The following is a 13,915-nucleotide window of genomic DNA, read 5'->3' on the forward strand; positions in this document are numbered from 1 at the left end:
TAAGGCCTTTTGGATGGCATAACAAGTTTGAATAATGTACTAAAGTTTGATCTTTTTAGGAGGATTTAGGATCCTCAAAATATAGAGTACTGGTCCAACATCTAAACCAGCCACCCACCCAGCACCAGACTGGCTAAGAAAACCAAGCTTGTTCCTGTTCATGTAGGAAAGAAAACTTCATTGGAAGTACTTGGATTCTCCCTGATCAAATCAATGCTCAGATACTACAAAGTGCATTAATAATTTAATTCATATTGCACATTTACATTACAATTATGCTCCATAGGAATACAAAAACCAATATTCTTGCCAGGTCAGTACTGCATTAGAAACTGCAAACTACAGAATGCCACAATTCAGACAATATACTTGAAGCTGAATGTATTATCACAGGATATTCTCTTGCCTCGGCAACGGCCACATAACTCTTGACGGTGTGGTCTTTTTGGGTCAATATGACGCTTCTTCTGAGTGCAGGTGCAGCGGGTTTTGAAGCAAGTCTGAAGATAGAGACAAAGGTGATATTACTGCAGCATAATTCAGATCATGTCTAGTTCTACTAGAGTAGTCTTCCTGCTAAAGGGATTTCAATTTGAACTGTAACATTCTACTATAGTTGGAGTTTTATGTTTAACATTTCACAAGTGTATTTGTGAACCCAGAAAAATCCACAGGCCCTTAAGCATTAGGATGAACTAAAACATTCTAGCCTCAGGTGTATAGCTGAGGTCAGGGTGGTAACCATTCATCCAAAGTCAGATTTGGTAAACTGCCTGAATTGCACTTCAACCCACAATATTACTAAGTTAGTAATTAATCTTACTGACTTATTTACAATAGACTAGAACTACCATCAACTATGGAACTGATGATTAAGCTAGAACTTACCTGTCAATAGCTTCAAAGCTAGCTTCTGAAAACTGCTCAAGTTTGCTTTTTACTGAGGTGGAGGTAAAATTAAACCTTACCTGGCACAGAATAGCTTCCACCCTGTAGGGATTATACCCTTTATCACACTTGCGACAAAATTGCTTGAAGTAAACCTGAAAAATTAAAAATTCAATAGCAACTTAGTTTATCCCTGCCCCTTACTGAAGGAAAGGATAGATCAAAGTTTAATGACTGACTTAATAGAATTCAGTATTGAGTACAGTTACAACTACCAAATTTAGCAGTAAGCATCATTGAGGTGTAAGAGATGTAGTCTTATTTTGCAGATACTTGCTTGCACCAGCTGGTTAGTAGCTCATTTAAATCTGAACTAGGAAACCTACTCAGACAGTTGCTGAATAAGCAATTAAAAGCTCTCTGATTGCACTAATTTATGTTGTGATGTGGGCATCAAGTAGTTCTGGCCATAGTCAAGAGTCCAGCACATTGTGGCTCTGGGGTATTGAGCCACCCAGACAATGTAGGCAGATGACTTCATGAATGGTGGGAGCTAAATGGCACATTAAGTGGTTGATGTTAACCTAGCCTTTATTAGTTAAACATTTATCTATGGAGAGATAAAAATATACCAGAATATTTGGCATCTTGACTACCAGTCCAGTGGCATGATTATTGCCATTGAACCCCACCTTGTCCAAGATAGGTGGAAGTGAAAGTATGATGAATTCAAATGCACAAGTTATCATATGCATACTTTTAGATATCAAAAAGCAGATGCACATTAATGTTCTCTACTCCAGTTCAAGTTAGCACTGTCATAATTAAAATGGCTAGGTATCAGTTACTGGCAATTTGGAGACACTGGTGTTGGACTGCAGTGGACAAAGTTAATCACAACCCCAGCTTTAGACCAACAGGTTTATTTGGAAACACTACTCCATCAGGTGGTTGGGGAGAATAAAACAGCAAGACAATTTACAGCAAATTTAGTGTGATGTAACAAATTATATTGAAAAGACTTGGATTGTTTGTGCAGTCATCTTTTAGAATTACCATGTTGGTATCAGTTCTTTCATGTTTAAATTGCAAAACTAAGTTAATTCAAGTGAACTTTTACAATTGGTGTCATGACAGCCCAGATAAGATATTGAAGGTGTTAATGCAATCAGCACCACAATTAGTGAAGCTGCCATTTCTTGGATCAAAACCAAATTCTACTGTGTTGGACCCCAGTCAATATTTACATGATATTGTAAACTCAAACCAAGAGTGTTCTTGACTAAATCTCTTGGAATAATTTACAAGTGCCAAAATTCAAAATTTCCCAACTGATCTATTAACTACCTTGTTTGGAAAATTGCTAATTTAACTGCAGCTTTTTACTCTTCAATACTCAGTTTGAATGGAGGACAGGGGCACAGGAATTTTTAAAGTGGACCAGAAGAGGAGGAAACATGTCAGGTATAGACAGGATAAATCAGGTGAATTCTTGGTATAAAAAGTTAGGAATATACATCAGAAAAATTGAGGGCAAAAGGGGACATGAGATAGCTTTGGCAAATAGAATGGAGAATCCAAAAGGTTTTTTTACAAAACCATTAAGGACAAAAGGGTGACTAGGAAGAGGATAGGGCCCCTCAAAGTTCAGCAAGGAAGCCTTTGTGTGGAGCTGAAGGAGATGATAGGGGGGGGGGGGGGGGGGGGGGGAGGAAAGGAAGATACTAAATGAGTATTTTGCATCAATGTTGACTGTGGAAAAGGACATGGACAATAGAATAAAGGGAGATATATGGACATTTTAGGATGTCACAATCTCAGGAGAAAGTGCTGGATGTCTTGAAACAAAGGTGGAGAAAGCCCTAGGACCTGATCAGGTGTACCCTAGAACTAACAGTAAGCTAGGGAAGTGATTGCTGGGCCTCTTGCTGAGATATTTGTATCATTGATGGTCTAGCTGAGGTGCTGAAAGGCTGGAGGTTGGCTAACATGGTGCCACTAAAGGTGGCAAAGGCAAGCCAGGGAACTATTGACCAGTGAGCCTGATGTCATGGTGGGCAAGTTGGAGGGAATCCTGAAGGACAGAATGTATATGTATTTCGAAAGGCAAAGACTGATATTCAGCATGGCTTTTTGTGGGAAATCATGATTCAACTTTAAGTAACAAAGGACTAATGAGACATGATCAATATGGACTGCAGTAAAGCATTCAATAAGGTTTCCCCATGAGAGACTGCTTAGCAAGGATAGATTTCAGAATACAGGGAGAACTAGCCATTTTGGATACAGAACAGGCTCAAAGGTAGAAGACAGGGTGGTGGTGGTTTTTCAGACTAGAGGCCTGTGACCAGTGGAGTGCCACAGATCAGTACTGGGTCCTCATTTATATAAAAATGATTTGGATATGAACATGGAGATTCATCAAGTTTGCAGATGACACCATAATTGGAGGTGGCATGGACAGTGAATGTCACTACCTTCGATTACAATGGAATCTTGATCAGAGGGCCAATGGACTGGAGTGGCAGATGGAGTTTAATTCTGGTAAGTGTGAGGGGCTGCATTTTAGGAAATCAAAGCTTAGCAGGACTTATACACTTAATGGTAAGGTTCTCGGGAGTGCTGCTGAACAGATTTGGAGTGTAGGTTCATAGCTCAGGTAGATAAGATAGCAAACACCAGCTTGACTGCTTTTTTTATATTGGTCAGTACTGAGTACAGGAGTTGGGAGGTCATTTTGCAGCTGTAGTGGTTAGGCCACTGTTGGAATATCACTCGCAATTCGGGTCTCCTATCAGAAAGGATGTTGTGAAACTTGAAAGGGTTCAGAAAAGGTTTACAAGGATGTTACCAGGATTGAAGGAATTGAGCTATAGGAGGGGTTGAATAGGCTGGGGCTGTTTTCCCTAGTGTCAGGATAAGGGGTGATCTTATAGATGCTTATAAAAGCTGAGGGGCATGGATAGAATAAATAGACTGTCTCTTCCCTAAGGTGGGGGAGTCCAGAATATTGTGTGCAATTTTGGTCTCTTGCCCAGAAAGAGCACACATAAAACCTAAGTGTTCAGAAAAGATTTAAGGACGTTGCCAGGGTTGGTGAATTTGAGCTATAGGGAGGGGCTGAACAGGCTAAGGCTGTTCTCTCTGGAGAGAGGGGTGGAGGGGCATGGATACAGTAAATAAGCAGCCTTTTTTGCCAGGGGAGTCCAGAACTAGAGGGCATAGGTTTGGGGTGAGAAGGGAAGATATGAAGAGACCCAAGGAGCAACTTCCTCATGCAGAGGGCAGTCCATATATGGAATGAGCTGCCAGAAGTGGAGGCTAGTACAATTGGAACATTTAAAAGGCATCTGGATGGGTATATGAATAGGAAGGGTATGGAGTTGGGACTAGATTGGGATATCTTGTTGACATGGACAGGGACTGAAGGAGGGTCTGTTCTCATGCTGTACATGTCAAATTCTATGACCAGGGAAACAGTCCAGTAGTAACAGTCTGAACCACAGGATTGAGTGGGGATCTTTGATTCCTTAAGTTCTTTGCTAAAAACAGTAGTTCATACAGAAGCAGCCTAGTTGTTGGCTGAGAATTTGTCCTTTCACCACAAACAAACATTGTGCAAAAAAGGTATGAGGGAACACCACTTGTAGAAACTCCAATCTGGCAACATCTGGACAGAATCTTCTAATTTAAAGAAAGTTAATTATTGAAGACTTGTGGTAGACAAAAAGGCTGATGCTTTTAGTAACATGGTTGTTCTCTGCTGCACAGAATAGGCAATTGAGTCAAAACAGTCAAGCATTTTTAGACTATGCACAAAGTCATTGCAGTATCAAGTCATCCACTGCAAGATTAGTCTTAACTGAAGACTTTGTACCACATTCAGATATTGATTATATAGCAGTTTCTGAAGTGTTGGTTTCAAAGTAGTTCAATGACATTCCACTACCAAAAAGTGTGTAGTATGAGTTTATTACAAATCTGGAGAACTTCCTGAAATGGTCAGATTTGAAAGTATGGTGTGGAGTAGATTGTCAGATTAGTGGTTCAATTCTACACAATTTAGAACACTTAATGTTCAATGGCATTTACTATTGATCTTTAAGGATGCAGTCCATCTAAGGCCTAGATTCTAGACAGTGAAAGTGATTCTATTCCTGATGAAGGGCTTTTGCCCGAAATGTTGATTTCCTGCTCCTCGGATGCTGCCTGAACTGCTGTGCTTTTCCAGCACCACTTATCTAGAATCTAGATTGGCCGTTCAGTCTGTTAAACATTGAGCAACTTCGATATGCAAAGCAGGCATGAGCTTTTTCAAAAAAGGTAGTTAAAATTAAGCACAAAGTTAAAATGCAACTCAGGTAAGTTCTAATTTAAGATAATTAAAAACCTAATACTCAAATACAGGCCAGAGTTTATAACTAAGTGAGCAGGAAAGTCCCATTCCTAAAAAATAGAACCTCAAGACCACAAGCATGAAAGTCATGTTCACATCAGGAGTTATTAAAAATTGCAATTAGGACTTCACTAGTATAATGAGGACAGTGCAAAATGGAAGTTCAATTCTTTAATTAGGTGTTACTCACCCTCCCACTCCACCAAGGACATGCAGGCCCTTGGCCTCCTCCATCACCAGACCATAGCAACATGACAGTTGGAAGATGAGCACCTCATCTTCCACCTAGGAACCCTCCAACCACAAGCGATGAACTCATTTCTCTAGTTTCCTCATTTTCCCCTCCCCCACCTGGTCTCAGTCAAATCCCTTGAACTCAGCACCACCTTCCTAACCTCTCCAGCCTATCACCCTCACCTTGACCTCCTTGCACCTATCACATTTCCAACACCCCTCCCTACCTTTTATCCGAGCCTGCTGGACACTTTCCTCATTCCTGAAGGGCTCATGCCCTAAATGTCAATTCTCCTGCTCCTTGGATGCCACCTTACCTGCTGCACTTTCCCAGCAATACATTTTCAGCTCTGATCTCCAGTCCTCACTTTCTCCTCCATTTGAAACAGTACACTTTAGCTGCCAGAATTTAGATTCCCCATCCCCCAAGGGGAAAATTGTGGAAGCTTCAGTTTCCTGGGGAATTCAGATGGAGGGGCCAGGGAGTTTTGGGGGGGGGGGGGGAAGAAGGGAGGAGATGCTCCAGTTCTTTATTAAAAGGAGGGAGTCAATTCAATTTAGTAGATATTGAAGAGGCACTGCCACTGGTTAAAGAATTAAAAGGGAGTCAATTTTTAAACTGTCTAAAGAGATGTTGTTTCACAAGGAAAAAACATGTGAAACCAATGCCAGTATAAATTGACCATTGATTAGCAGATCAAGAAATGGAATAGCCTACCATTGCTCCAAAATTGAAAGTTAGTTGCATTGGAGAATTTGTTTATTAAATTAGCAGTTAGTTGGAGTGGTCATGGAAGTGAAACATAGGGGTGAGAGAATGCAAAATCCATTGTACACAGACTCCTGTTTACTTCTTGCAAGTAAAAATGCCACAGCACCAAGTCTTCCATTTCAAATTCTCAACTGACCGCAGAGCATTACCTTTTCCATTAAAGTTAATTCAAAATGCTTGTTTCATTGCATCCACCACAAGTCCCACTAAAGTTTAAAAACTTACCTTGTTGGTTCCAGAAATGCACCAGACATAAGCACTTTCCCATCGGATATTGCAGTCTTTGCAATGATAGTATCCATATTTCTGCTCCAGAAACTGAAAAATGGAAATTCATAAAAGCAATCGAGTGGGAACTAGTTGAGTAATAACAGGTCATAACTTTCTCCAAGAGTTGGAAGTGGCTTATAGATCAAAACTAAAGCTAGGACTTAAATGAAAAAAAGTTACCCCAAATCGAGTATATACAGAACCTCAGCCCCTGAGTTCCACCCCCCACACAAACTGAATATCTAAGGGAGATATGAAACATGTAACGCTATTATGCAAAAATTGAAGGCTGTTATTTCAATTTGTTACATTTTGAAAACGCTCGCTTGCTTTAAACGAAGAGATTAGGGAGCGCACAATTTCACTGTTGCACCAAGGTCACATGTGAACACCATCCTCCATGTGGAAAGTTTATTTAAAGACTTCATGTTTGGTCACGAGTGACTTCAGTGATGGGATTTTGCTCATTAAAGTTTTGTTGGTTTTAATTACCTGAAATCTGAACTTCTGGCTGTTTTCGCCTGCTTTGGTTTCTTGCTTGTTCTCCTGCTCAGATTTGGCTTGGTCCTCTTCCTTCAGAGCAGCCTTGTCCAGGTTTGCCCGCTCAGACAGAGGGGCCCCCGCTTGTTCCTGTTGTGACGGGGGATCATTCTCCCAGTCTTCCGAATGGGTCTTCTCTTCCTCCTCCTGCAGCTGCCTCCCTGGAGCAACATCTTTCTCTCCTGGGCCCCGATCAAATGCCGGCGAGTAGATGGCAATGGGCCGAGAGAACCGCACGACCGTCGGAGACTGGGATGAGGCTCCGTCAGGCTCTGGGTCATCACCGGCTTCTGCAGCTCCTTCAGGGGACGGTGAGCGGCTCCGCGCCCCTGCTCCTTCAGGGACTGCTCGCCTCTTCTGGCGAGGAAGTGTCCTGGGCCCCAGGGAGCACTGGACAGAAGCATCCACTTTCGGGTTCACCTGGATCCCAATCTCTTTGGTATTTGCTTTTCTCAGGCGTGGGGTCAGGTTGGGGTTCACTTGGGAGAGAATAGCTCTCAGCTGTGCCCTCTTGTAGTTATCCAAATATTCAACCGCTTCCACAGTCCCATGCGGGTAGGTCTTCCGACTCCAATTCTGCTGCCTTGATTTCGAGTTGTTATAAGCATGTGTATTGAGGGGTGAATACACAAACCCCTCCATTCCCAAAACCAAAGTTCAGAAGTAGAACGAAACACACGATGTCTTTTTATGTAGGTTCAATTAAGTATTCCCCTCCTCCCCCAAATTGGGATTAATCAGTACGAACCAGTTCAAAGTTGAGTTTTTAATTGATAAATCAATTGTGCAATTGTCTATATTAGACCGATTTACAAGAGTGAGACTAAATGCTGCATTCTGTCATCTGTGTTTATGATTACACCTACTGTAGAGATTAGAGATCATTTCTAATTTCATTCGGACTGAGAGGCTAAATTGGCTATCTCAATTGTTTTCTCAAGTGACTGTAAAATGTCTGCTCAGGAAAAATGCAGAAAAGCCAATTCCTCAAAATCATGGCACATCAGTTACATTATTCTGTCTGTGGGATCATGTATCTAAACTGAGTTTTGCACTTTCCCCATTACACCAGTGGCAACATTTATTAAAAAGTATTTAACCACCCCAATGTGTTAGAGCAGGAGGAGATCCTTTGACTCTGAAGGCTGCTCCACCAATTAACAAGCTCAGGGCAGATCTGACTGCAACTTGAACTCTGCATTCCTCCTGCTTCAGAAAATCATTGCTGGGAGCTGAGATCCACTTGGAAATAACTAAGAATCCCATCAAAGCCATGATCATCTATTTTCCTCTCAAATTGTTCTACGTCTGCTACAGATAACTCATCTCCTACATTTTTGTCCATTAATTTGTGAATCTCTAAATTTACATACTAACATTTGACTCAGGAACAGGAGTAGGCCATGAGCCTTCAAACCTGCTCAAATAGTCAATAAGATCATGGCTTTTCTGATTACTCCATATGCCTGCTCACCAACAATAACCTTTCAATCTTGTGCTTATCAAGACTTTGAGTAAAAAATGAGGTCTGCAGATGCTGGAGATCACAGCTGAAAATGTGTTGCTGGTCAAAGCACAGCAGGCCAGGCAGCATCTCAGGAATAGAGAATTCGACGTTTCGAGCATAAGCCCTTCATCAGGAATGAGAGAGTGTAGCCAAGCAGGCTAAGATAAAAGGTAGGGAGGAGGGACTAGGGGGAGGGGCGATGGAGGTGGGATAGGTGGAAGGAGGTCAAGGTGAGGGTGATAGGCCGGAGTGGGGCGGGGGTGGAGAGGTCAGGAAGAAGATTGCAGGTTAGGAGGGCGGTGCTGAGTTGAGGGAACCGACTGAGACAAGGTGGGGGGAGGGGAAATGAGGAAACTGGAGAAATCTGAATTCATACCTTGTGGTTGGAGGGTTCCCAGGCGGAAGATGAGGCGCTCCTCCTCCAGCCGTCGTGTTGTTATGTTCTGCCGGTGGAGGAGTCCAAGGACCTGCATGTCCTCGGTGGAGTGGGAGGGAGAGTTAAAGTGTTGAGCCACGGGGTGGTTGGGTTGGTTGGTCCGGGCGTCCCTGAGGTGTTCTCTGAAGCGTTCCGCAAGTAAGCGGCCTGTCTCACCAATATAGAGGAGGCCACATCGGGTGCAGCGGATGCAATAGATGATGTGTGTGGAGGTACAGGTGAACTTGTGGCGGATATGGAAGGATCCCTTGGGGCCTTGGAGGGAAGTGAGTGTGGAGGTGTGGGCGCAAGTTTTACATTTCCTGCGGTTGCAGGGGAAGGTGCCGGGGGTGGAGGTTGGGTTGGTGGGGGGTGTGGATGTGACGAGGGAGTCACGAAGGGAGTGGTCCTTGCGGAACGCTGTTAGGGGAGGGGAGGGAAATATATCCTTGGTGGTGGGGTCCGTTTGGAGGTGGCGGAAATGACGGCGGATGATACGTTGTATGCGGAGGTTGGTGGGGTGGTAGGTGAGAACCAGTGGGGTTCTGTCTTGGTGGCGGTTGGAGGAGCAGGGCTCAAGGGCGGAGGGGCGGGAAGTGGAGGAGATGCGGTGGAGGGCATCGTCGATCACGTCTGGGGGGAATCTGCGGTCCTTGAAGAAGGAGGCCATCTGGGCTGTGCAGTGTTGGAACTGGTCCTCCTGGGAGCAGATGCGGCGGAGACGAAGGAATTGGGAATATGGGATGGCGTTTTTGCAGGGGGCAGGGTGGGAGGAGATGTAGTCCAGGTAGCTGTGGGAGTCAGTCGGTTTATAATAGATGTCTGTATTGAGTCGGTCGCCCGAGATAGAGATGGAAAGGTCTAGGAAGGGGAGGGAGGAGTCTGAGACAGTCCAGGTGAATTTCAGGTCGGGATGGAAGGTGTTAGTAAAGTTGATGAACTGTTCAACCTCCTCGTGGGAGCACGAGGCAGCGCCGATACAGTCATCGATGTAGCGGAGGAAAAGGTGGGGGGTGGTGCCAGTGTAGTTGCGGAAGACGGACTGTTCCACATATCCTACGAAGAGGCAGGCATAGCTGGGGCCCATGCGGGTGCCCATGGCAACTCCTTTAGTTTGAAGGAAGTGGGAGGATTGCAAAGAGAAGTTATTCAGGGTGAGGACCAGTTCAGTCAGTCGAAGGAGGGTGTCAGTGGAAGGGTACTGGTTGGTGCGGCGGGAAAGGAAGAAGCGGAGGGCTTTGAGTCCTTCGTGATGGGGGATGGAGGTGTACAGGGACTGGATGTCCATAGTGAAAATAAGGCGTTGGGGACCGGGGAAGCGAAAATCCTGGAGGAGGTGGAGGGCGTGGGTGGTGTCCCGAACGTAGGTGGGGAGTTCTTGGACTAAAGGGGACAGGACCGTGTCGAGGTATTGGGAGATGAGTTCGGTGGGGCAGGAGCAGGCTGAGACAATGGGTCGGCCGGGGCAGGCAGGTTTGTGGATTTTGGGCAGGAGGTAGAAACGGGCGGTGCGGGGTTGTGGGACTATGAGGTTGGAGGCGGTGGATGGGAGATCCCCTGAGGTGATGAGGTCATGGATGGTCTGGGAGATGATGGTTTGGTGGTGGGAGGTGGGGTCGTGGTCAAGGGGGCGATAAGAGGAGGCGTCCGCGAGCTGGCGTTTGGCTTCAGCCGTATAAAGGTCAGTGCGCCAAACTACCACCGCACCTCCCTTATCAAGACTTTATTGACCCACCTCTTAAAAAGAGTCAAATTCTCTACTTCCAACGCCTTTTGAAGAGAGTTCCAAATACAACCCTGTGAAGAAAAAAAAGCTTGCCTCTGTCTTAAATGGACACTCATTTTTAAACAGTAACCCATAGTTGTGGATTTTCCCACACGAGGAGACATCCTCTGCACATTTGCTCTGGAAAGCATCCTTGAGCTGTTATCTGTTTGAACTAAGGCATTTCTTCCACCCCAGTGAATACAAGCCTAGCCTTTTCAACCTTTTTCTCACAAAACAACTCAAGAAGCATTCCCTCTAATTTTCTTTCTGGTTTTGCAGGTCTCCAAGTTTTATGCACAGCAATGAGTTCCACAATTGGAAATCAGTGCCAAAGTAAGCATCCTAACACTGATCACCACAGAACCTTGGAGTGACCACAAACACAAACCACCCAGCTCAAAGGGAATGTTGTTCCTGGGGATTAGTCTAGTAAACCTTCTCTGCACTGATTCCAACACATTCACATCTTTCCTTAAATAAGGAGATAAACATCACAGACTACCTTCGATGCAATCACACCTGCATTCTGTATAACTGAAGCACAATGTCCTACTTTTGTATTCAATTCCCTTTGCAATAACCCCAACTTATTAGCTGCCCTAATTACTTGTACCTGTAAACTCTCCATTTGCACTTGATGTACTAGGATTCTGGTCATGTAATTCTTGTGGAGCAGTGGTAGTGTCCCTACGTCTGAGCCAGGAGACCAAGGTTCGAGTCCCACCTGCTCCACAGGGATGTGATTACATCTCTAAATAGATTGATTTAAAAATATCAGTACTAGGACTCTGAGATCCCTAAGAGTCTGCAATCTTACACCTGGATAATCTTGCATTTAGAAAATATGCTTCCTGCAAAAATGGATAGTTTCATATTTCCTCACATTACCCACTAAGGTAACCTACCAATAATCCTTTGTGGTGTCCTTATCTCCCCATCACAAATTTCCCAGTTATCTTTGTGATGTCAGCAAATTTAGCACCCATACCTTCAGTGCCTTCATCCAAGTCATTGTCAAAAGTTGAGGTCCTGATCCCTGTGATACACCACTTATTATATTTTGCCAGTCAGAAGAAGACACATTTATGCTTACTTTTCTATTCATGGTAGTTAGCCAATCTTCTACTCACCCTATACCATGAATTTTAAAAATTAATTATTCATTGGAAGTGGATGACACTGACTAGGCCAGCATTTATTGCCCATCCCTAGTTGCCCAGATGGCAATTAAGAGACACCAACTTTGTCATGAGTCTGGAGACACATGTTGGCAAGACTAGATAAAGATGGCAAATTCCCTTCCCTAAAGGGCATTAGTGAATTAGATCGAGTTTTACAATAATTGACGGTGGTTACATGGCCATCTGGTGTTTTTATTCCAGATTTTTATTAAATTCAAATTTTATAATTTACCATGGTGAGATCTAAACTGGTTTCCCTGGGTTGTAAGGCTGCAGTTTTGGATTACTAGTCTAGTAACATTACAAATAGAACATCACTTTCTCCTCATCGTTGAAGCACTTTAGCAAAAGATTTCTGGAAATAAGGGTACAGAACTTCTACTGGCTCTCCTTTTTCCACATTTGTCACTTCATCAAAGAACTAAAAGGAATTAGTGAAAATGATTTTCCTTTCATAAAACTGTGTTTACTTTGTCTGATTACTGTCAGTTTTTCCTACACAATACCACCTCTAGTATAGCCTGCTCTGTACCCGATTAATTCAACTTCTCAGGTGCCTTTACCCATCTCATTTTTCCAATCAATATGGAGTTTAAAATCCTCAATGATCATTCCATCATAGAATGCTATGGATAAAGGGGAAACGGTGGAAACAATAAAAGAAATAAAAGTAAAAGCACACAGAGTAGATGAGCCACTGGCGAGCAGGAGCCTGCTGCACCACGACTCCGCCACCATCTTGATTGGATTGGTATTTTAGACTTTAAATAAAGTAAGGTACTTAGTTTGTGTTTAAGTCCCCAGTCGTTCTTTTTCATCTCTCTTTCTTAAAAGAAACTTTGATAGTTTAATGTTGACACTGGTTTAAAAAAAACTAATTACACAAATTGTAAAGAGCAGGCAACCCTTCAAACATAAAGAACAAGAATACTACAATAATTAATAAATTAAATACAATACAATAGTGATGGCAAGATGCATTGCAGCTGTAGCAAGTGGGAGCTGCTGGACTTTGAGATGATCTAGGTCGAACACATAAAGTCATTGAGATGTACAGCATAGAAACAGACTCTTCGGTCCAACTCGTCAATGCTGACCAGATATCCCAACTCAATCTAGTCCCACCTATCAGCACCCAGCTCTAAAACCTTCTTATCATATACCCATTCAGATGCCTTTTAAATGTTGTAATTGTACTAGCCTCAATCACTTCTTCTGGCAGCCATTCCACACATGCACCACTCTCTGCATGAAAAAGTTGCCCCTTAGGTCTCTTTTATATCTTTCCCCTCTCACCCTAAACCTATGCCCTCTAGTTCTGGATTCCCCCTCTGTAGGGAATTTTTAAAGTTTGAGGAGCTGGAGTCCAAGCTGCAGGCATTGCCCTACATTAGGGAGGGGCGTGTTACCTGGATATTTTGTTCCAGGAAATGGTCACAGACCTCAGATTAGATGATGAAAAATTTGATTTCTGATCAGGGACAGGAAAATGAGGCAGGGTTGGGGACCTGAGGGTAGTTCAAGGTTCCTCAGTCCCTGTAATTGTTCAGTAGTCATGAGAAACTTGGAAGTTGTTTGATTGAGATTACGAACTGAATGGAAGATAAACAAATTAATCATGGTACAGTAGTAAGGAAGCCAGTCAAGTTAGGGAGCAAATGAAATGCAGGCTACAGTATAATTAGGGGAATATTAACTCTTCTCTATCACCACTGCCTAATACTATTAGTGTGAGTTCCAATGTTTGTATTACGTGTCTTGTGCTATGTGGAGGATATCTCATTAGAAGTGAAGAGGAACTTGGAGTGAGAGATGAATGATTCAGTTGGTGTCATCCACATTGGTATCAACATGGTTGACAGAACTAGAAAGGAGGCTTAGCTGAAAGAAGATTTGAACAGGTAGGAGTTAAACTGGAAACAGAAATTCCAAGATAATATTTCT

At 43.3% G+C, this 13,915-nt stretch overlaps 1 protein-coding gene across 1 annotated transcript; it reads right to left on the bottom strand.

Moving 5' to 3' along the window:
- Positions 1-356: 356 nt before the first annotated feature.
- Positions 357-7,742, bottom strand: LOC132816951 (zygote arrest protein 1.S-like). The gene is made up of 4 exons (XM_060826975.1): positions 7,053-7,742; positions 6,516-6,608; positions 969-1,043; positions 357-500 (listed from the first exon to the last, which is right to left on the bottom strand). The coding sequence occupies exons 1-4, from the start codon at positions 7,740-7,742 to the stop codon at positions 357-359; spliced, it is 1,002 nt and encodes a 333-aa protein (XP_060682958.1).
- Between the last annotated feature and the right edge of the window lie 6,173 nt (positions 7,743-13,915).

This window comes from Hemiscyllium ocellatum, chromosome 6, assembly GCF_020745735.1.
Source record: "Hemiscyllium ocellatum isolate sHemOce1 chromosome 6, sHemOce1.pat.X.cur, whole genome shotgun sequence".
In the NCBI taxonomy this organism is placed as follows: Eukaryota; Metazoa; Chordata; class Chondrichthyes; order Orectolobiformes; family Hemiscylliidae; genus Hemiscyllium; species Hemiscyllium ocellatum.

Bases quoted from the DNA above. Each gene is read 5' to 3' on its own strand.
- LOC132816951 (XM_060826975.1), bottom strand. From the start codon at position 7,742: ATGGAGGGGTTTGTGTATTCACCCCTCAATACACATGCTTATAACAAC. The intron at 6,609-7,052 runs GTAATTAAAACC...TCCATTTTTCAG, and splicing joins GCCAGAAGTTCAGATTTCAG to TTTCTGGAGCAGAAATATGG. The intron at 1,044-6,515 runs GTAAGTTTTTAA...TTAATTTTTCAG, and splicing joins GCATTTCTGGAACCAACAAG to GTTTACTTCAAGCAATTTTG.